Source organism: Poeciliopsis prolifica, unplaced genomic scaffold (assembly GCF_027474105.1).
Source record: "Poeciliopsis prolifica strain line A6 unplaced genomic scaffold, Auburn_PproV2 SCAFFOLD001, whole genome shotgun sequence".
Lineage (NCBI taxonomy): Eukaryota > Metazoa > Chordata > Actinopteri > Cyprinodontiformes > Poeciliidae > Poeciliopsis > Poeciliopsis prolifica.
In genome coordinates, this window is record NW_026562376.1 from 2,347,184 (window position 1) to 2,370,057 (window position 22,874).

Below are 22,874 nucleotides of genomic sequence, written 5' to 3' on the forward strand. Positions count from 1 at the left end.
CTACATTTAAATAGGAAGAGGTGTGCGTTCTCCATCTGTGTGGACTAAATTGCTCATAACAGACGTTACTCCATCGCAGGATCTTGTGTCACCTTGTCTTCCTCCTTTCTAGCAAGAATTTAAAGCCGCAGGACATCCTAAAAAAATAGATAATAAAAATAACAGAAAAAAAATCCAGTCTTCTCCAACGCAAGACTTTACTGTAAAACGGAGGAAGTGTTTGTCTCTGCAGACATGTGGGACGCTTCTCTGCACATTCAGACAGTTTGAGTCTCAAGGCTCCAATCTAGGCGAACCTATAGTGAAGATCTGCTGTCTGTGTGCTCAGACGAGCTGACCCCTGACACCAACCAGACAGAAAGACACAAAGAACTTCAATACAGATCCTGAACTCAACACTGAGGATAACAATGCAAGTGGAAAAGCTTTTTTTTTTTTACATTACTTTATCAGCATTTATGGCATTTTATGACATTTTATGGCTGTAAATAACAAAAACTAAGCCTGACTGTGGATGTATGGCAGATATTTCAAAGGAAAAAAATGGATGTGTTAAAGAAAATATAAATATTTTCCCTCATTTTCTCACTCTCTACTCATTCAGACCTGGAAAATGAGCAACAGCCAAGGGCCACCAGGAATCTTCGGCCCCATGACAAAAAAATAAATTGGAGGCAAACGGACTGTAGCTAAGCTAACTACGCTAAATGGTTGATAATCTCACAGTCTATCCACCTCTCTTGGAGAAAAACTAATTTTATAAGTTTTCTTAGTAGCACAGTAACTGCCACAGTTGTTTTTGTTTTCTACTGACTGTTGCTGAACATCGTCACCGTCAAGCAGATCCAGGGGGGTTTCAGGGCAAATACAGATGTGTGTTTTTTGGTCTGGGAGTGGAAACATTAAATTTTTACTGCTAAAAACAATCTTCGAAAATACAATATGATTAATTTTATAATTGACAAGGCCCCAATTTTTTTTATTTCATTTCTATGAACAAAAAAATAAATAAAATTGTGGAGGGCCCCTGTCGGCCAGGGGCCTGAGAATTGTCATAACCTTTAACCCCTATTCGGCCACCCTGGCACAAAAGCCATAGCTGCTTTTGTACTTTTCGTTTTGAGGTTTTTCACCTAACTGCCTGTAGCTAACATTCATCACTTCAATAAATGTGAGTCAACTACTCTTAAAAGGGCAGTGTCATGTGTTTCCGGCCATTTTGTAGCACAATCAATTAACTGTGTCAAATTCAGTTGTCACAAAAATGCTGCATATATCAAATATGACTTCAAAGAAATTGAACAACTTGAAATTGGGCCTCTGTCTCTTTAAGACTGCTGTTCTTTCTGAAACTCTTCTGGCTCCTCAATTAACCCTTTAACAACGTATTTACCAGTGTTAAACAGAGCAGAAGCTCCTACAACTACAGTAGTCCCATAAAGTATTTGCTAACTGATGCTAGCTAGTCTTAAGGAGCAGGGGAAGAGCTGTGACTTGAAGGCAGGTTATATCCAACTAGGTGTTTTTCACAGCAGAATGGTTGCCATTGAGATTAAAACATCATAACATGATGTAAACAGTTGACTTTACATTACGCTGCCCCTTTAAGACATTGAGTGAAATCCAGTTGGAAACTTCACTGTAGAAGTGACGCCTTTCAAGTGGAAAGTTACAGATTGTGAGCAGTCCATGGTGTTAATTTGTGCAGCCTTACAGTCCTGCGTCCCCTGCTTGAAGCTGTCGTTGATCTGCTGGAACATGGACTGGCAGCCTCTTTCAAACACGGGCAGCACTGTGCTCTGGAAGACGTCTTTGTAGGCGGCCTGGATGGGGCCCTGCATGGCCTCCGCCGCGGCCCGGCCCATGGCGTCCGTAGTGTTCTGATCCAAACACACAACAAGTAAGAACTAAACCAGGGGTGTCCAAACTTTGTGCCACACGGGCCAAAAGTGTTGACTCAAAAACCAGCCTAAAATCCAGCAAATGAAGTCGCCCAATTTCTTTTTATTTAACATTTTTTCAAATGTTATTTTTTGTAAATTTTTATGACAACGTATTTGGGGCATTGTAAATAAAAAATAAGAATATAAAAGGTGGAGTAGATTTCAACCAAAAACTTCAGAAATTTAATGATTAATCTCAGAAATTTTCTAGAAAAAAACTTTTCTGAGTTCCAAAAGTCAAACATTTTTGACATTTTAAACTAAAAAATGTCCACGATTTAATGCAGTAAAACTGCAACATACTTTCGACCAGTCCAACGTGACCCCGGCTCTCGCCCGAAACGTGGGATCATTAGGAACAAGGGTGTAAGAAAATAAATAAATAGATGGATGGACGGACAGACGGATGGATGTAGTAAAATTTCTGAGATTAATCAAAAAATGTCAGGTTTTTTTTCTACAATGACCCTCATTCACCAGATTTTGCACGTTTGCTGTATTAAAAGGACGACACCTACTTTCCAGTTTCTTTTAGGCTCTATTGCATAACTTTATTTTCAGTGATAAGAGAATTTGGATCTCTCTCTTTGAAAGCACTTGCTCATCCGTCTACATTTAATAAAAATATAAAAACTGACTTGTGTGCAGAAAATGTGGCTTTTCAGGAAAATTCTCTGGATAAACATGGTTTTACCTTCTCTTAAAGCTTGGTCATAAAAACATGATCGTAAGAATTTTACCCTGATTACAAATTAGAACTCTCCATCTGCATCTATGTATGAATTTTGAATTGCAGTTCAGGGCTACAAATGGTTTTTTTCTCATTTGTAGAAAAAAAACATTTTTTTCTACAAATGGTAGCTACGATCGGGTAGCTAGCCGACCCGATCGTCGGCTAGCTACGATTGGGTTCTGCAGGGAACTCTGAATGTCGCTCTTCTAGTAAGAAAACAATTCAAACACACAGATTCCTGGTGTAATTTTCGTTTCCTCCATTGCATTTCTTTTCATGGATTATGGTGATGTCAGCGCACACAGGGCGGCCATCTTGAACTAAACAATAAGAGGTGATGAAACTGCAGAATTTGATCAGCCTACCTTGGATTTGACCACTTTGATAACGATGTCCTTAATTGTGACCTCCACGGCAGCCATCTTAGCGGCGATCGAGTTGTTCAGCTGCCCTGTCACCGGCTCCAGACTCTTAGAAATGGCTGGAAAATATCAAATAAAGTGAAAGTGGGGGGAAAGATTAGCAGCGTGTCTATAATTAGACAAGCAAAAAAAAAAAAAACTTTTTCACTCTGAGTGCGAGGCAGAGAAACGTTTCTCCAGAGACGGCAGCGTTTTAGTCCGACATCAACACACCTCAGCGCTTTTTGCTATATTTAATTTTACTTATGCTCAGAATTATCTCAAGCATTAAATAACAGCATCATTTATTGATGTGCAGCCTGCTTTGACTCGGAGCATTTCAAAGTGACAAAACAAAAAAGCAGCTCATCCGTGACCATGTGAGTTTATTTTAAATGCTTCATGGATGCAGTTCATTATCTGCTGCAAGACTGATGCAACCATGCGCTGCCGTCGGCTAGCTACGATCGGGTTCTGCAAGGAAATCTGGATGTCGCTCTTCTAGTGAGAAAACAATTCAAAAATACAGATTCCTGGTGTAAAATCATGACAAAAAAAAGCTATGAGTGGAATAAAGCTACAAAGAGTTCAAATCAATCTCGGAAGTTACAGCTTCCTAAAAGTCTTGAAAGGCCAGAAAACCAGAAGCTATCTCTCCGACCCCCTGGAAAACAGGAAAATAAAAAACTGCTGCATTTTATCCAGGGCTGGGATATCTAGATTTAAAGACTATCACAATATTTTGTGCTTTTTGTTGTCTTTAAAAAAATCACAGATTTTAGATTCACAATTACAAATACTGCTTCTCACAAAAGCAGAAGCTGCTTCAATGCACCACTTAGGTGAAACAAACTGTAAGTTTGTGACTTAACTGGAATTTATTGATGTCGTAAAACCAGCAAAAATACCAATTATACTTCTATATTTTAGGGTTTGCAAACAATCAATTCCAGTTTATTGAGATCAAGTTGTTACTAATCTTCATGTTAATATTTTCAAATAGTTTAAACAAGTTTTTGTTTGAAGAACTTAAGTAGGGCTGAGCCACAAATAAATTAATAAAATTTTGGGGCTTTTGAAGATTTAAATTTTCTTTTCCTCCACTGCATTTCTTTTCATGGCTTATTATGGTGATGTCAGCGCACACAGGGCGGCCATCTTGCTTGGCAGGTCTGATTTACAGCTTCTATTTATTCATACTTTAAAAGTTAGGGGCACACTGTAATTTTTTTCTTTAATCACGAGAATAAAATTGTGATATTACAATTATTATAAATTTACATTATGCCACCCTGGGCAGACACCATCAGAAAGGAACAGGAAACCTCAGAACTAGAAAATAAAATATATCTTATCTGACAATAGTTTCCTGAATAAACTTGCTACTACTTATATGCATGTGTATTGGAAGTAGTTTCCCTTGGTTGATGTTGTGTACTGGAAACTACATTATTTGCTTTTTGCTACAAAAAGAGCACAGAAAAAAACAAAAACAAAAACAAAAAACCCTGACAATTGCTTATATTTTCATTGGTTGGAATACAGTAGGAGGGCCTTGCATAACAGCACGCTCATTCACATTTCAAGCTTGCAAAGTTAGGCGCAGTGATAATAAATATACTACTTCATACATTTTCTTAATTATTTGACCATGCTACTATGGATCCCTTGCAGCGTGACGTCGCTCATGCAAGATCCTGCCCCCAGCTCCCTGCTGCTGGCTGACGATAAATAGCAATGGTTTTAGCACTAAATCTTAAATGTATACATGATAAAAACGCAGTGCTTTGCTCCAAATCCTCAACACTAACATGACTAGATAAGGTCAGGAGAAAGTTTTAATTAGGGAGGTAGAGGAAGTAGTTCAGTTATGCTACCTTGACATCCATAACATGCAGATGTGATGTGGAATTTGTTGTGTTTTGGTTCAGTTACAAAATAAAATAAAATATTTTATTTTATCGACTCAGACATTTCAACAGTAAAGCAGCTGTTTAAATTAGCTAATCAACCACCATTGTGTTAGCTTAGCTTATAGCAGTGGTAGCTCATCTAATCACAGCAATCACTGTTTAATAACAGTGAAATAAACATCAAGCCTGAAAACATAAAACTGTAATGGACTGAATGTTCTGTTCTTTGTGTGAAAAATGTTTTTGATGTTGGATCCAGAGACAGAAAGTGGTGTTGCGGTCAATCACTATGGCCCAACGATTAGCTTACTTTGTGGTACTGTTTTCTTTAGCTCCTCTCTCAGGACTTTGTCCATCCTGTTGGTCAGCGCCGTGCTGAGGGCGTGGCTCAGCTGCTGGCTCAGCTGCTCGTGAAGCTGTTGCTGGCGGCTCTGATTCTCAGCCAGAGCTCGGTCCAGTCTGCGCTCTGAGGCCACCGAGGGTCAAGGCACAACGACAGACAGACAAACGTCACAGCAACCACAATGCAGCGCCTCATGCTAGAGGAGAAAACGCGTGGAGGATACGTTCCTGTTCCTGGTGTTTCATCAGAACGTGCTCCACCTGCGCCATGATGGTTCCCGGCATGGTCTCCACCAGAGAACACAGATCCGTTAGCTCCCTCTGCTGGCTGCGCAGCAGCATCAGGAGCTCATCCTGAGTCTCTGTGTTAAACTGCAGAACACCAAATAGGAGACTGTAATTATCTCATTGCGTTTTATTCAAAACTTGACAAAATAAGCAAATTCTCAATTCAAAAACCCTTTTTGAGGGTAAATTTAGACATATGACCCGAATCGGTTATTTAGGTTGAAGACTGTGGATGCCGACATTAGCTCCCTGAGTGAGTGTCTTTGCTACCGCTGCATGGGTAGCATTCAGATGCTTTTTGTAGGCTTGAATAGCATCTCTGACAGGTTAACTACTTTCAGCACAACTTGAACACAATAATACATTGTTTCAGCATCCAATCAGATCAATGTTTGAGGCAGAAATTAACCCCTCGTGTGTCAAGAAAAGCTGCTGCAGATGGACCAAAATAAACATTAAGTGAAAATGGTAGTATTTTAAGGACAACACAATGTTATGTTTTTAGACAACATAAAATTTGTCCTTTTTATTGTTGAAGTTATGAAAATTCAACAAAACCTGCAGGCATCTGTTTGTGTCTGGTCAAAACATGTTTGTTTTTCATTTAGTGGGTAGAAAACCCAGAAATTTTACTCAAGTAAGACAAGAGATACTTCATAATGAAATTACTCAAGTAAAAAGTACAACATACTAAAAAGTGCTAAAATTACATTTTTTCAAATTTACTGAAGTAGATGAAATTAATTAAATGTCACTAGTGATTAGCCGCCTGTACCTGACCAGGATCCATGTGTCTGGGCTGAGAAGAGTCACTGGAAATGAAAGAAAACGTTCCTCAAAATGTGTAAACAACATTTAAGACAATTATTATCAGTAATAAAACTAAATTAAATTATTTATTCTGCATTTTCTTAACTGCTGCATCCATTTTCATTACAACTTTAGCAAATTTAAAGAGAAATAAGAAGTTTTAACATCAAGAAACAGATAAATAATCAAGCGGACATTTTGCTTTTTTAGTTTTGAACATACCCGTCATCTTTCTTGAGTTTCCTCTTCAGTTTCGGCGAGGCTCGTGGCGAGCTCTTCCAGTCTTTCACTGGCATCCTGTGAGAGGAGCGAGAGCCGCAGTTCCCAGAGGATGAAGCCAGGCTGGCGATCTCGTCATCAGGATCGCTGCACACAGAAATGTCAAAGTTTCAACAGCGACCGCAGCTTCAGAGGAAGTCTCTGTAATCATGTAGTGAAAGAAGCTGAGCAACTTGGCGTCACCTCTGGTCAGCGCCGACATCCTGGCTGTCATTCTGGGGGAGGTGGTAGGAGCGCCGGTGGAAAGGAGAGCTCAGGCGGCGCTCGCTCGACTCGTCTCGCAAACTGTAAGACAGGTGAAACAATTAATTAATGAACAAAACAAAGTTTGAAGTTTTTATCTTTGGGCCTAAAGCGGAGCTGTCTAGAGTCAGTTATTAACCTGACCTGGCTCTGAAGCTTCAGAGCCAGGTTTCAGCCTGATCTGTAGTTTCTTGTTACATGACATTTACAAAGTCGGCCTTCTATCAATTGAACAACATCTCCAGGATTAATGTTGCAAAGCTTCTTTTTTTTTGAAGAAACATGAAAACCAGATGAAGAGAGTGTGTTGCCAAACCAGTCTATCAGATATTTGAACCCAATAAGAGACTAAAATAAGTTTTTCTATAGTGTAGTGATGGACTCTGACCTGAACCTTTAACACCACAGAAAGACAGTTACAAAGTTGGCCTTCTGTCACCTGAATAACATTTCCAGGATTAGAGCACAAATGCAGAAACAAGATCTAGAGAAACATGTCCATGGTTTATATTTAGTCGCATCAATGTCTGCAGCAGGGCCTTCAAAGTTCTAAAAAAAACAAAAACAAATCAAGTCTGCAGCTGCTCTAAACCGCTGCTGCTGTCGTTTTGACTAAAACCAGGATGATGGAGCACCTTGCCCAGTTCTACAATCCTTTCAAAGAGAGAATAGATGTTAAAACACTGTTGTTAGTTTATAATCACTGAACAGCTTCGCACCACAATACACAAAAGATTTGCTGGTGTTGTATCAACCTTCCAGGTCTCTCAGGTCTTGTGGTTCTGCTCTGCATCCCCAAAACCAAACATGGAGAAGCAGCATTCAGACAAAAAAAGAAACCTGTTATACTATCTTCAGCAGATTTACAGACTTTGGGAATTAAAGTGATGGAAAGAAAAATCCTATTTTCAGTCCAATGAGTCGTGTTCTCTTTAGTTTTTCATAAGGGTTGAAGAAAGGGGGTGAAACAGACTGACCACTCTCCCAGCCCGTTGTCCCTGAGGCTGTTCCTGGTTTCCCTGGTGATGTCTGGAGCCGCTGGCCATGACGTGTGGCTAACGCTGCCATCCGACGACCCTCCGCTGACCCCAGTGTTTTCCTGCGACAACGTGTTCTCCAGAAGAGACGGTTTGTTACCGAGTCTGGACTCCGAATCGTCTGCCATTGACGACCCCTCAGCACCTCCGAGTTCAAGGGGCAACAAACTACAAGACAAAAGAAAAAAACAAAGTTGGTTCTGATTTATTACAATAGACATCAGTGATAAACAGGTCGATGATTCTACCTGCCTCGTTTTCAAACACTTGTGTTTTACTAATAATCTTTGTTAGAATTTCAGCGTTTGTAGTTATGTTTCTTTTTCTTGGATTTGTTCTGCTGAAATATTTGAGTTTCAAAAGAGTAAAAGAAAGTCAAAGCAAAGGAATGAGAAAAAAATAGAAAGTGAACAATGAACAAGGGAAAAAAAGTGAATGAAAAAAAAAAAACGAGCAAAAGAACAAAAGAGTAGTAGCTAGAGTGAAAGAAATAGCAAGAGTTAAAAAGAGAGCAAACAAGCTGAAGGAACGAACAAAAGAACCAAACAAGCAAAAGAAAATCAGAAAGAGAAAAATAAAAAGAAAGGAAGAGCAAAAGAGTGAATGAGCAAACAGGCTCCTGAATCAATGAGTGCTGCCTGGTTATTTGTACCCGTTGTTGGTGGCGGAGCGCGGCGACGTCAGGAGGTGCAGGGCACATGCAGCGGAGGCCATGCTGTCTGCCTGCAGTGCAGGAAGCTGCAGGGCTTCCAGGCCGTGGCTGCGCTGCAGCTGCAGCGTCTGCGTCGCGATCTCTGGCATGTCCTGCGACATCACGGTGGAGGCAGAGGAGATGACGTCTGGGGAGCGGGCCCTGGTCGGCGAAGCCAGCAGCGGCAGCAGGGGAGAATCTGGGACCTGAGGTGAGTCGAGGCCCAGAGGGCTGCTGGGGCAAGCCAGAGCCTGGAGGAAAATACAGAAAACAGCTGTTTATCCTGATGATCAGTAAGTTCAAAACAAAGCATCTCTTAAATAAATTACATTCTGTAAAATTATAAATAAATATAAATATCCCATTAAGCACCTTTTGCAATCCAAAAGGTGCAAAAGATAATAAAAAATAATCACCTGAGCTTTTCACATGTTGCTATCAGAAGTGCTTTTAAGCTGCAGATGCATTTATTGGTACAAGTGGTCAAGCATTCACTAAAGGAACGCTGCTATTGCATTTTAGGCAACAAAATATTTGTTTTCCTACTTAAAAAGTGAATGATTTAGCATTTTTATATAGTTTTAAATTTTATAAAATAAGCTGAAGTGGTTAATCCCACTAATCGTCAAAATGATCAATAACTAAAATAATTGCTAGTTGCAGTCGTTTGTGTTTTGCAGCTCAAGATCATTTTACTTTTATATTACTTTGCAAATACAGATTGATGAATTACCAAAAGCTTCAAAGAGATTGAAGACATGGAACTTTTCTGTAACTAACAGCAATTTTAGTAATTGATTATTCCAGCATGTTGTTAATCATCTCTTAGTGATTTACAGCATAAATCGGCTAAACAATTTAACACATTGTCCAGATTTTTAATTTAACAACTTAAGGTTTTTGTATAATATTAAAAATACATTAAAATATGCATTTTAGCAATTAATAAAATTAATTTTTAAATGAGAGAATGAATATGTTATTGTCTAAAATGTAGTAACAGCAATTTCTTTGTGAAATTGAACTGAGTTTTCATTTTTGTAACAAAGGTCTTTTTTACATTTTAATAAAACATCCATAACAGGAATTTTATCGATTAGGAAGTGAAATTTGAGAAGCAGTCAGAACTCGGCATTATGTCTTACCTGCAGGTTCTCCAGGCCCGTCAGCAGAACTGCAGGTGCAACCCTCGGACTGCTGGTGGCGACAGAGAGTCCCAAACTGCTGCCGCCATTGTTTTCTCCTCTGATAGGACTCTGACTGACATCGTCCATGGCTCTGCAGAAACAAATCACCAGAAATTATATGGAGGAAGTGCTCTCTGTGATAAATGTCAATAATATTCACAGAGATGCTCACCTATTTGTTGAGTCAGAGTTACTGCTGATGGCTGTAACAATAGTCAGACTGCTGGCGCTGCTGCCAGGAGACGCAGGAACCTATCGAGTCACAAAATGTTTATAATTCTGTCAAAAATATGCAGAGTTACAAAAAATTATAAATAACCAGAGATGGATAGAAAACCTAAAAATTTTACTCAAGAGTATCACTAATTCAACATATTTTTACTCAAGTAAAAGTAAAATGTAGCTGTCCAAGAAATTACTTGAGAAATAGTAAAAAAAAAGTACTTGGAGAAAAGTGTATTCAAGCACTGAGTAACTAATCATAACATAAATTAATTCATATGTAAAAATTAAGAGTAAAAAGAAAACATCTAATTTAGTGGCAGTACTTCATAATTTGATTACTCAAGTAAAAGTAACAACGTGGTAAAAAATGTTGCTCCCCAACTCTGCAAATGATGTCCTAAAAGTTTGGAGTTACAATCAGTACCGAAGTGCTTGGTGTCATGAAGGCGTCGGGGGTCATCAGCTTGGGCATCGGCCCACCGGATGGTCCAGAGTTAGACAGGAAGTCAGAGGGTACAGGAAGTGAGGGGATCTTCCGAAGGTCGGACTGCGAACCGCTTCTAGAGTCTTTGTCGGAGCTCTGGTCGGTGAGGTGGTCTGAAAACCCAGCTGGGAAAAACGAGCACGAAGCAGAATTAAAGACAGAAAACAATCTGGACTGATATCATTCTCATAACAGATATTTACCACTTAAGTTTAGCATCCTGAATTAATTAATTGTGAAGATCTTAATGCATCAACATTTTTTTAAAAATACAATCAGATTTTCTTTTGTGTGTTTCTGGTTGAAAATGTGACGCACATGCTACATCTCCTAATAGCGGTTTCTCTCGGTCCAACAGGGTTCATTTTTGTCTCAAAAACTGATTTGATTGGATGCTGAAAAGGACTGTAGTTATGTTCAAGTTGTGCTAAAAGGAGTTAGCCTATCTGCAAAGCTATTCAAGCCTAAAATAGCATCTCAATGCCAAGCATGTAGCAGCTAAAGCTATAAGTGTCAGCGCCACAGTCCAGATTTCTAAAGAAGCTCCATGAATCATCAGGAGTTCTTGAAACATTTGAAAGTACTTTGCTCCAATCTGATTGCTGAAGAACCTAAATGACAGATTAAAAACAAAAATATCAAAATGTTGATTATTTTGTTGATATGTGATTTTCAATTAAAAAGCAATTGATTAACTCAATTAAAACACCATTAAATTATTGAGCGTTGTAATCGGCTAGGGAAGTATATGTATATATATATGAATACAATATATGCGATAGTGGGAACTGTCGCATATAGTTAATATATAGTTTCAGTTAACAGAAATAAGATTTCTGTGAATCCCTGACAAATCAATAATGATGCTAATGCCGATGTATCATGTATCTCTGCGAAGCAGCCCTGAACAGAAAGTGAAACAACCTTATATAAACATGAGGCTCTACTCTGTTTGCACTGGCAGGGTTCCAACAGTGAGAAGATTACTCAATAAAAAAAACAAAAAAAAAAACACACATAGCTCAGTCGACCGGAAAGCTTCCATATTACTGCTTCTTTAATGCCTTTCTATCCGTCTGTCCCTCCGTCATGTCTTTCTGCCTCTTCTTATTATATTAACTGGTACTGATGTGTCCATGAATCAGCAAACTTAACCTAATTTAATTGCACAGTTCAACATTGACTTACCAAAACCATCTTGGGAGTCAGAGTGGGGAAGAAAACCTGACGTATTGAACCCTGCGTTGGGCTGAAACCAGATCTGGACATCCTGCAAACTCCTGAAAGACAAACATGGAGACAAACACATTCAGGGAAATGTTGATTTAAACCTTTTTTTACTCCAAAACTACAAAGATTAATCTTTGCAAACAAATAAACACTAAAATAACAATTTTTGCAGTGACTCTGCTGATTGATTTTACATAAATAACTGTAGTCACTGTTCTGGATTGAAAAAGTTAATAGTTTTCAAGCATTTTACTGTTTTTGATAAATGAATAGTTACATTTATCAACTTTAATGTCATTTAAAAATTAGAGTTTATTCTTTTACCATCAGGTTAGCCGCATCCTGACAAACAGTAGAAGAAAACTTACTTTGTGTGAACACAGTAGAGTTTAATTTGGATCCCAGATTTGGACTCTGCAGGTCCTTGAGTGCCCTCTAGTGGAGAAAGCAAGAAAAGCTGGTTAAATCACAGCCTATGAATGTTTGTATTTAATTTTTCTGATTTTATTCCACATTTTCTGGTCAAAACATTGACCATTAAGTGATGCTAATTCCCACCTGCAGGTGGCAGTATTTTTACTACACCGAGTCCTCTTCCTTACCTAATGTGAAGTTAACTGTGAGCAACTTAGTGCTAAAAATTTAGTTAAAGAACAAAAGTGCTTGTTTTTCCATAAATCTTTTTTGTTCTATGTGTAGATTCTGAACAGGGTTTAAGGAGGAAAAAGCCCAGCAAAATGTCTTGCAAATATTTCTAAAGTATGAAATAATGAAACATTTTTGGAGCAATAAAAACACAGTTTCAATCACTTTTATTGAAAATCATGTGGCCAAGTTTAAGACATTTATTAAAAGCAGATCGGGATGCATCAAATCTATATGCTGGATTTACATGTTGCCAACATTTTCTATGGTAAATCTTTTGTTGGTCTTTAATAATTTTGCACTGGTTTAGCGTAAAAATAAAAAATCTCCAACTGCATCAACTACTTGTGGTGAAGGGGAGAAATGTGTCTTGTCTTGAATTGTAATAAGCAATAAATCAATTCATCGTGATACATTAAAATTAGCTCAATAATTTCCACTTGCATGATTTATTGTTTTTCTCTTTCTATCAAAACTGCATGATAAAGTTTTCAGTCTGGAGGTTTAGTCTCAACAAGCCCTTTTTCTAGAGGATAATTTTGTTTAAAGAGACTTTATAATTAATTTTATTTGTTGTTTCTGCTATTTTATTTATTTTGGATATTCAAAATGTCTTCCAGTTCCAATGTTAATTATTCAATAGAAATTAAAGTTTAATGATCTTTGAGTGTGTTTATGAATTATTATGCCTTTAGCATAATATTACTTGAAAATTGTCTGAAAACAACAATATTATCGTTTATCGCAATAACTTTTACGGTTGCACAAAATCAGTCAACCTGCCACAAATGGCCCCCAAGTCGCACTTTGAATATCTCTGTTCTAAAGTAAATCTAAATAACATAAAGAAGCCAATGTGTTTGTTTCTTTTTTATCTGAGAATCTTTCCAAATCAGATTTACTGGAATAAATGCCTTCAGGTGTGGATGTGGAAAGCTCCCACCTGTCGACATGCTCTCGCTCTCCTCCTCCGCTGGCAGAACCTCGGTGTGCCTCAGGCGGCTGTGGGTCACGTCACGCACCCCGAAGCTGAGCACAGGGTGGGTCAGAAGGAACTCCGACACGGCCGTGAAGCTCGCTTTGCCCTTCTCCAGGTCCTGCCGCAGCTCCATCACATAGAGGACCTGAAGGAGGACGACATGAATTCACTGTCAGGCGCCCATCGCACCACATCTGTATCTGATCTGGTGAAAAACTCCAGATCGGGTTGTAACTCGTTACATTTACTGGAGAAACTTTTTTGGGGAAAACTGTTGAAATTTGTTTATTTTTTGTTACTTATTTGAATTATTATAACTTCTTTATTCTTCAATGACAATTATAAAGTTAAGTAGAAATTAATTTTATAATTCCATAACTTCCACTTAATTTCCACTGGAGAGTTAATTTCAGCTTAACTTTTATAATCTGGTCAGTCTGGAGATGTAATTTTTCAATATCAAATGATTGATAATTTGATCAGTTACTCAGTACTTTTTACCAAATACTTTTTTACTCTTACTTGAGTAATTTCTTGAATTGATACTTTTTGCTTTTACTTGAATAAAAATATGTTAAAGTAGTGCTACTTTGATGAGTAAAATTTTTGGGTACTCTGCCCAATTCTGGCAACAATGTTCCCAATATATGACAGCAGAGCTATTCAGTCTAATTCTATGCTTTGTGCTCAGAGCATCGTCTTGCTTATTATTTATTTTACATTTGCTAGCTGCACTGATGATTAATCGATTACTAAATTAGATTATCTCAATCGATTGATCACGATTAACATTTTCAGCCCTGCTTTCAACATTACACTTACCTTTCTTTGAACATCAGTGAGGATCAAGTATTCAGCAGCGAGATCTAAACTGGCCTTGAGACTGGGAAGAACCATAGAGTTGAATGGATCTGGAGAAAACCTAGAAGAAGAAGAATGGATAGCATCTGTATAATAGAAGAAAAATGTAAGCTTTGCACGTTGTATGTTTTGCTTTTAGGAGCTGCACTTGGCCTGTCATGAAACAAAATTCGTTGGATGATAAATTGTCCCAGAAGTTATTATAAACTATAATATTGTTGTTTTGAGACCACTATAAAGTAATGTAACTTTAAGAATGTGTTTAAGAGCAAATTCTTAAAAATCAATAAAGTTTCAAATTAAATGAACATTTAATACAGAAACTAGAAGACATTATATAAATAAAACAAGAGTAACAACAAATAAAATGAATTATGAAGTCTGTAAACAAAACTGTCCTTCAAAAAAAGGAGCTAGTTGAGCCAAAAGCACCAGACTGAAGACTTTTATCATCCAGGTTTTTTGGTAGAAAGAGGAAAACCATAAATCAAGCAAATGGAAATTATGGAGCTCATTTCAATTTATCTTACCATTAATTGATTAAATATTGTGTAAGTAGGAAAAACATCTATTATTTAAGTTACTTTATGGTCTGCAAGCAGGTCCAGGAAACTGTGCACCACAGCTTCAACTCCTGGTTCTGGTCTGCTCCAGTTATCAGAAACCTCCAGAATGGAACCCTTCAAAAAAAAAAAAACATCCGTGAAACTCCGGACAGAAACTCAGAGGAGCGTCAACATTTCAGCGAACTGACTCTGGATCCTGCCGTTTGTGGTTGTCACAGAAGAGAAGACAGGAGAGCGGACGTCCTTCGTGAGGTCGGAGTTCATGGAGACATCTGGACATCAGAGCGGGAGCAGAAATGTAAACTGGATCAGCAGCAAAATGTTGCTGATGATCAGCGGTTAACTACCTCGCTCCTACCTGGGCTTATCTTGTCCTCCTTCTATGTAGATCTGCCAGAACTTGATGTAACCATCGTGACTCGCTGTAGCCAAAACGGTCCCATCAGGGGACAGAGCTCCTTCACTGACTCTCTGCACACAGTTTCATACTTTAACAGCAAACAAAAAGCAAAAAAACAAAGACTTTTCCCAAATAAAGACATCTTAAAAGGTGTATTTGTATTTTAAATATTTTGTGTTCTATGTATGTTGTTTTTGTGCTGTGACTTCTTGTGAAATATAAAATCCAGATACCTGTGTGTGTCCTTTGACTATAATGAGGCCATCTTTGATTTCTGAGGCATCAACTGGCCAACTGCTGTTATTGGCTCTCAAAACTTCAAGGTCCCAAACCTCAGCCTGGAAAAGGGAAAGTTCACATAAACAAAGGAAAATGGAGAAATCTGAAGCAAGATGTTTATTTTCTACTAACATCAATGCAAACCTATGGAAGTCCATTTCTGCCACAAAAGAAACAATAAAAGCACAACAGGAAGTCACAATTACAAATGTTAAAATCATAACTTCAACTTTCAAACTCATAACTATGGGATATAAAGTCAGAATTATGAGATTTGAAGTTTGAGATATCAAGTCATAATTACAAAAAATAAGTCCTAATTTTTACCTATTTAGTCATAATTATGACAGAAATTCAAAATTATGGCTTTTTATCTCATAATTATGACATTGAGTCAAAATTATTTATCATAGAAATTACGATTTTGCACCTCAGAACTATGAATTAACATCTATATTTTATCATTTTTGCTTTGAATCTCATAATTTAGAATTTGAAAGTCAAAATTATGAATTGTTTTCTTGTAATTATGACTTTGTATCTCAAAATTATGACTCACCTTTTCATAATTTTGACTTTAGATAGAACATCAAATTTTTTATTTTTAAAATTGAAATTAGAACTTTTATTATTGTGGTCATTTCCAAACATATAATTATAACTTCCTATTGTACTTTTATTTTGTTTTTCCTTTATGGGAGTAAAGGACTTCCATACAAACTGCAAACCCTCAAGTTTGGCAGACTCTCTTTGTTAACCTTTTACAACTTTCATCCTGTTTTTAACTACTTTAATATTTAAATCAGAATTAACAGAATAGCTGCTGAAATGTCCTGGATATTTTCTGTGATTTTCTGATTCGGGTTCAGAGCCAGTTACCCCATCCTCATGCAGGAGAGCCAGCGTCTGGCTGGTGTCATCCTGGTTCTCCTCGCTGTCTTCCAGGATGTATGGGCACCAGATGAGGCGTCTGTGGGAGTTCAGAGGAGCGTCTTCTGAACGCTGAATATGAACCACTATCTGATCCCTGTTTGGGCCAGGTTATGGAAAACTCATGGGAAGGAAAACATCCGTCTCTGCTGTCACAGAGTGCAAGATCTTAATCTTAAAGATTATTTAGTGTTATTTAGGAAACATTAAACAAAAGTAGATATCTGGCATTTGATACATAGAGGTATCAAATGCAAAATAAAAACTGAAAATAAGAAAACATTTTTTATTAATTGAAATAAATAAAAACGCTAATTAATGGGGAAAAACTATAACAAACAGAAACTATTTTGTGAGTTTATAAAACCAACTAAAACATACTGAAATCACAGTTATAATACCCTGTGTTTTTCTGTTTGTGAATTTATTAGCTTTTCGAACTGATGTGAAATTATTTTTTTTCACCACACAAGCAGTTTACGTCATCTATCGCCAAATTACAGCGTCCTTAATAATCCTGGAGGCGATTACGTTAGTCTGGGAAATGGCGAGAGTTGTGATAAAATGCCTGAGTCAGTTGGTTGTTCAACAATAACTGAATACATTTTTTGAAAATGGCATCTTCAAAAATACACACAGCAAAAACACAACCTTTCCAAATACTTTTGGTTCAGTTTCTAGAGCAAGTATATTAGTACACCTGAAATAAGATAAACAAAATTACAAAAAGCTTTTCAGCAAAATATAGCAGCTTGTTTTAAGTCAGCAATTTTTATAAAATTGTAGAAAAGGTACTTGTTTCATTGGCAGTCAATTTCACTTATAGCAAGACATTTTTCCAAAGTTATAAGTGAAATACCTGACAGTTAAAATAGTACTTTTTCAACATTAAGGAAATATTTACTTAAAACAGGCTACTATATTTTGCTGAAAAGTAATAAAAAAAATTGTTTTGTCTTATTTTAAGTGCAGCAAGATATTTGCACTGTACAGTCTAGACCAAAGTTACTCTGTGAGATTTTGCAGTGCAGCAGTTTGACCTTTTTGAATTCTGCATCTAGAAATTAACCAAAGTATGAAAAAGAAATAAAATTACAACCATAACTAATAAAGACTGAACTAAAACGAAACAATATTTACCTAATAAAATCTACCAAACTGAATTAGACAGACAAAAAGTCACAACAAAATAAAACTAAACTATAATGAAAACCCCAAAACATAGTGTTTTTCTGCTGCTTCCTATCAGGATACAGTATTTTGCTTCTGGTGAGCGTGAGATGCCAGACCATCAGGTTTCCCGCCTCATCCACGCAGCCCAACAGAGAGGAGTCGAGGTGGGCGAAAGCAAGATCTGTGACGGCGCCGGTGAAGCCCTTCAGCAAGGAGCGCTCGCTGAAGTCCAAACTCAGCACACGAATCATAGCATGGTTGTTGGCTCCTGAAAAAGGAAAGGAAAAATCAACCAAAGAATCTGAATCCATGGAGGGAAAAATAGCTGCTCAATTCTTCATATCAAGTTGGGATGTTGTGAAAGACACAAATCAAAACAGAATATGATCATTTGCAAATCCTTTTGCATCTAGATTAGATTGAATTCACTACAATTATGGTGTTGAAATGGTTTTTACAAATATTGACTCGTGTGCTTCTAGTTAAAATTGTCAAATGCTCCAAACAAATTTGTTTTTTTAACGTTTTTGCAGGCATATGAGCTATATGTGCAAAAAAAAAAAAGATTTTTTTTTCTTTTGAACATTACATATATTGTCTTTGTAGTGAATTTAATTGAACATAGGTTGAAAAGGATTTGCAGATTATCTTATTCAGATATTATTTTTGCTTTACACAAATGTCCAAAGGAGAATCTGCCAACAACACTCATCTGTAGTTTCTGCTTCCAGTGGTAAATAAAATGTGCCTGACATTTTATCTTTTTATTAATCAAAGCAAATTAGTAAAATGTTTCTTCTCTCACCTCTGATGGCATAAGCGAGGAAGGAGTTGGACACGGCTATCAGTCGGCCGTAATAATACTTATGCTCCCAGTCGTACTTGGCGACAGGTTGAATTTTAACCTGAATGAAGAGTTTAATCAGATTTAAAAAAGCAAGAAAATAAGAATAATCATAACTCAAAAATATTCTTAGCTTTTCATCGGGACAAAATGAGAATGATCTCAATGGTAAAGACTCATGAGAGAGCAGGATTTAATGTGGTTCTGATCCAAACTCACCTTGTTGCTGCCCCGCGCCTTGCTGTTGATGCTTGAGTCCTGGCTCGCCACGATCTCCACATTGTTTAAGACGATGGGGATGCAGGTGCTCCCATCATCACCAGTCAGGCAGCTAGAAAAAAACAGAGAATATCCATCTAGTTTGACTGACAGCTTCTGTGTCTTCATATAAATGGAGACAAAATGGCTGCCATCGAGATGAAGAGGAGCCACTCACATCCTCTGGCTCTCCTGGACGCTGCCGTCTGTGGAAATGGGTCTGGTGGATTCAGATATGCTGCTCCCCAGTAGTCCTGCTCCCAGTAAACCGTTCAGCTCTCCGTTGAAGGACAGTTTTCTCTGATCGTCACTTGATTGCATATCTGAGAAATACGATTAAGAGCTATGTTTACTTCAGGAGGAGCAGGGAAAGCAGTAAACCAACCTTTTTCTAGAAGTTTCTAGCTGGGGAAACTCCGTTGGTACAGAAGAAACATCAACTCTTCAAATATTTCTGCTTACTTTCATTCACTGGTCCATAATTATTACATTCATTAAGCATAAGGTGCCTCATACTTAGGCCTGCTGCAATAAACAATAAATAAATGAATCACATGATCAATTAAAATTAGCCCATTAATTTTCATTTGCACGATTTAGTATTTTTTTTTCTCTCTCTTTTCACAAAATATGGACTTCAGTCTTTGGTCTCAACTAGTCCTCATTGAAAGATCAATTGTATTTACATGGACTTCAAAATCCATTTTATTTGTGGTTTTTGTTGTTTTACTTATGTTTAGATATTTAAAATGTCTTCCAGTTCCAATGTTAAATGTTTGATCAAATTTAAAGATTATTGATCTTTCATAATGCGTTCTTGCAATATTATGCCATTACTATGACTATGTTATTCTGAAAATCCATCTGACGTGAAGTACAACAAACAACAGAAACATCAGGCTAGTAGTCACTAATGATGAAACAACACAAATTCAAATCAGTTTAGAACTGCGGATAGTGATCGGATCATTTTGACACTTCATCAATTTCAACTCAGATCCTGAAGCCTGGTTGACACGTTGAACTGAGCACACAGCAACATCTTTTTCTTTCATTTTGCCACTCGATGAAGCTCCATTCATTTTAACTTAGCCTGTAGAAAAGCTCTAGCTAGTTTGCCATCTGTTGCCAAGTGACTGATGATGACGTTGGTGGACGGCTGGTGACAACCTTTACCCTGAATACACTTGGAGACAATTTGGACGATCTACTTGTAATTTTGTGTTTCATAAAGTTAAATGTAAGAGTGAAAATAAAGCCAGTCATATAGCACATTTTTCACCCACTATGTCACTAAAATGAGTCGGTCTTTTAAAGTTTTTAGCAACCACTTGTGCCCCTAAATAGTAGGGGCACAAGTAGGCTGCCCCTACTATATAGGGGCACTAATACTATATAGTATTTTATTTGTGTTTTTCATAACATCCCAACTTGATATGAAGAGTTGAGCAGCTATTTTTCCCTCCATGGATTCAGCCTCCTGGGGCATCTCCTGGGGCATTACTCTATATATTCCTACATAGGCCATACTCAACAGGAGCAGGCTCACTTTTTACAGCTCTCATCAGACGTGATAAAGGCTTGAATCCCTGAAGTCATATCCTGTGAGCTGCTGGTAACTATAATTTCCTGAGGGAGTCTTCCCAAGGGATCAATAAAGTCAAGTCTAAGTCTCTAAGTCTGACTCCCGGGTCCCTGGAGCCCCGCCAGTGTATATAGTATTTTTATATATGTATATTCATATACATGTGTGTATGCTTGTGTGTTTATGTCTTATGAGAGCGCAGTTGCAAAACGTGAAAAAAGTTAGACAAGTCGCTTAAACAAGTTGTTTGGGCTTTCACGGTGTCCGTAGTTGTCTCGATAAGGGCACGCAAGTATTTTGCGGTGCGGAGCGGCGAGGAGACTGGGGGAACCGAATCTGATGGGGGGAACCGAATCTGATGAAGGAACGCAAATCGACGTAACATGTTGGCCAGGTTTTCGTTAGGCAAAGAACGGCATAGCTCTTCATGTCTGCAGAAACACTCAGCCTCAGAAGTAACAAATCCACTTTATGATCCAGTGAACGGACATTGAACAGAAAGAGAGTCAGCTGGGTCAACGCGGCCGCCCACTCCCCCCTCTTCTCTTCTCGGGCACAACGTTTCCGTTTGACCGTTGCTTCTCGTTACTGAAGTTTATGTCATAATAACTGCTAAAAGAAATTCACCACAATCCTCTTTTCTGATTTAAAAAAACTATGTAATATTTATCGAGTCTCCACAGTTCTTATGAGATTTTTGAAGCGGTGTCCTACACGGCGGGCCTTTTTCTGGTTCGGTCGTTTCTTGCTAGCTGCTGCAGCTTGAGGAGCAAAGCGATTGGATCAATTTGACTGGCAGCCAATCACGAACGAGAGCATGACAAAGAACATTTTACGGAGCAACTATTTTGAGAAGGTCAAATTTGATTGTTAAATGATCATTTCAGCAAGAAATGTAAAAGTTCAAAAAGAAAAAAACTAACAAAAATTACAACTGATTCCACCATCAGTTGTGATGCATGTCTTATTAAATGAGTACAATACTAGCATTAACACAGAAATACCGGATTTTTCTATAAACATTTCAAACACAATTATTCTTCAATCGGCGTTACTGACCTTGTTTCTTTATCGAGTGAAGTTAAAACTGAGTTGCTTTTTTATGCTTTCTTCTGTTTATTGCGGTTAGCCTGTTCCAAGTAGAACTGCTTCCGTTACCATAGCTACCTTAACAAGGAAGTTGACAAAATAAAAGCATTTAACCTTAACGGAACTCGGCCTCTACTGTTTAATGACTTATTGTAACTTATACATTAAAATAATGTTTTGGGAAAAAAGACTAGATTTTGTATTTTTAAAAAATTATGTTTTAAAAATATTGGATTTATTACTATTTTTTGTTGTTTTTGCATTAACTCGTATCCCCTCCAACTTTCTGAGCCCCCCACTTTAAAAAATACAGCTGTTACATTCAAATACATCTAATAAATTTAGAATACAATGAAAGTTAAATATTGGAAACATATGGTGTCACACCTTAATCAGCTAATTAATTCGAAACACCTGCAGAGGTCTTCTGAACCTCTACTGCTATGTTCCTACTGCGTATGTAAGCTCAACTCAGATCATTTTCCAGACAGATTTATAGGTTTAAAAAAATCACGTTGGTGCATTTCTACTAATCCACATGCATTCCTTTTTACATAATTGAGAAACTCTAAAAATGAGTGGACATGTTGAGAATTTCCATTATTATGCACTTTTATTTACTGAACTTTTCCAGCCAATCAAGAAACTGAATGACGCAAATTATCCAAGAATTCGAGTTTACCATAATTACGTTTTTAACATATTTCAAAGGGGATTAAATGAGTTTAAACAAAAAATATAGCTCGAACAAAAATAATAATAATGGGAGAAAAACTCGAGTATTTAAATGTTTTGGCAGCAGGGACACATTTCGACCAGAAAACAGACTGAGACACAAGCTAGGTGCTAACAGGCCGAAGCAAAATCTATTCTCAACAGATTTAAAATGTACAAAATAATATATTCACTGCTATTAAAAATATTCCCTCCACTGAGATATTACGCCAGTCGCCGAAGAAACGCCCGCTGGGTAAACTGTGCCCCGGTAAACAGTGAGGTCTAACCCCGGGTTAGCCTGTGCGGCCTAGCCGAGCAGCGTCCCCCACTTACCGGCGCTGCTCCCCGGACGGTCGAGCTTCAGGATGTCCCGGAGGTGCTGGGTCGCTCCCTCGATGTCTATGTTAGAATTGGACGCCATGGGTGAGGGGAAATGGGGGGGATTTGGGAAAACACTGAGGGAAAAATATTGTTATAATTCGATGCGGGTCGCAGTTCACCCAGAGCAACCGTTCAAACTTCCGTTCTGTCCGTGCCTTCCGTTCCGACTATTCACACAGTCTCCGCTCATTGGTTCCTACCTGAAAGTCGTCTCAGGCTAACTCACGAGGATAGCGCCATCTACTGTACAGTCATGTTTAAAACATCTTGGTTTTCAGGGGACATTCTGGTAAACAATTCATATTTCATTTGTGTCTTCAGTTTCAAGACTATTTATGCACGTTTGTACTCCCCTTGTGTA

General features: G+C 37.8%; 1 protein-coding gene across 2 annotated transcripts in view; it reads right to left on the reverse strand.

Moving 5' to 3' along the window:
• The window catches only part of edc4 (enhancer of mRNA decapping 4), a 31,046-nt gene extending 8,383 nt beyond the window's left edge, over nt 1-22,663 (reverse strand). Inside the window, exons 1-27 of one of the 2 annotated variants that reach the window (XM_055027863.1) lie at nt 22,466-22,523; nt 21,386-21,493; nt 18,920-19,064; nt 18,703-18,814; nt 18,445-18,544; nt 17,721-17,907; nt 16,416-16,563; nt 15,491-15,595; nt 15,216-15,328; nt 15,046-15,129; nt 14,876-14,971; nt 14,253-14,352; nt 13,395-13,575; nt 12,175-12,241; nt 11,765-11,856; nt 10,517-10,701; nt 10,040-10,119; nt 9,826-9,958; nt 8,642-8,931; nt 7,930-8,157; nt 6,893-6,994; nt 6,653-6,796; nt 6,396-6,432; nt 5,557-5,704; nt 5,301-5,456; nt 3,042-3,157; nt 1,715-1,880 (exon numbers count right to left, since the gene is read on the reverse strand). In XM_055027863.1, the coding sequence (XP_054883838.1) occupies nt 1,715-1,880; nt 3,042-3,157; nt 5,301-5,456; nt 5,557-5,704; nt 6,396-6,432; nt 6,653-6,796; nt 6,893-6,994; nt 7,930-8,157; nt 8,642-8,931; nt 9,826-9,958; nt 10,040-10,119; nt 10,517-10,701; nt 11,765-11,856; nt 12,175-12,241; nt 13,395-13,575; nt 14,253-14,352; nt 14,876-14,971; nt 15,046-15,129; nt 15,216-15,328; nt 15,491-15,595; nt 16,416-16,563; nt 17,721-17,907; nt 18,445-18,544; nt 18,703-18,814; nt 18,920-19,062 (3,313 nt within the window). In that variant the 5' untranslated portion in view covers nt 19,063-19,064; nt 21,386-21,493; nt 22,466-22,523. Of the gene's footprint in view, nt 1-1,714; nt 1,881-3,041; nt 3,158-5,300; nt 5,457-5,556; nt 5,705-6,395; nt 6,433-6,652; nt 6,797-6,892; nt 6,995-7,929; nt 8,158-8,641; nt 8,932-9,825; nt 9,959-10,039; nt 10,120-10,516; nt 10,702-11,764; nt 11,857-12,174; nt 12,242-13,394; nt 13,576-14,252; nt 14,353-14,875; nt 14,972-15,045; nt 15,130-15,215; nt 15,329-15,490; nt 15,596-16,415; nt 16,564-17,720; nt 17,908-18,444; nt 18,545-18,702; nt 18,815-18,919; nt 19,065-21,385; nt 21,494-22,465 lie in introns of both variants that reach the window. The other variant, XM_055027854.1, reaches the window with a different exon arrangement.
• Nucleotides 22,664-22,874: the final 211 nt, after the last annotated feature.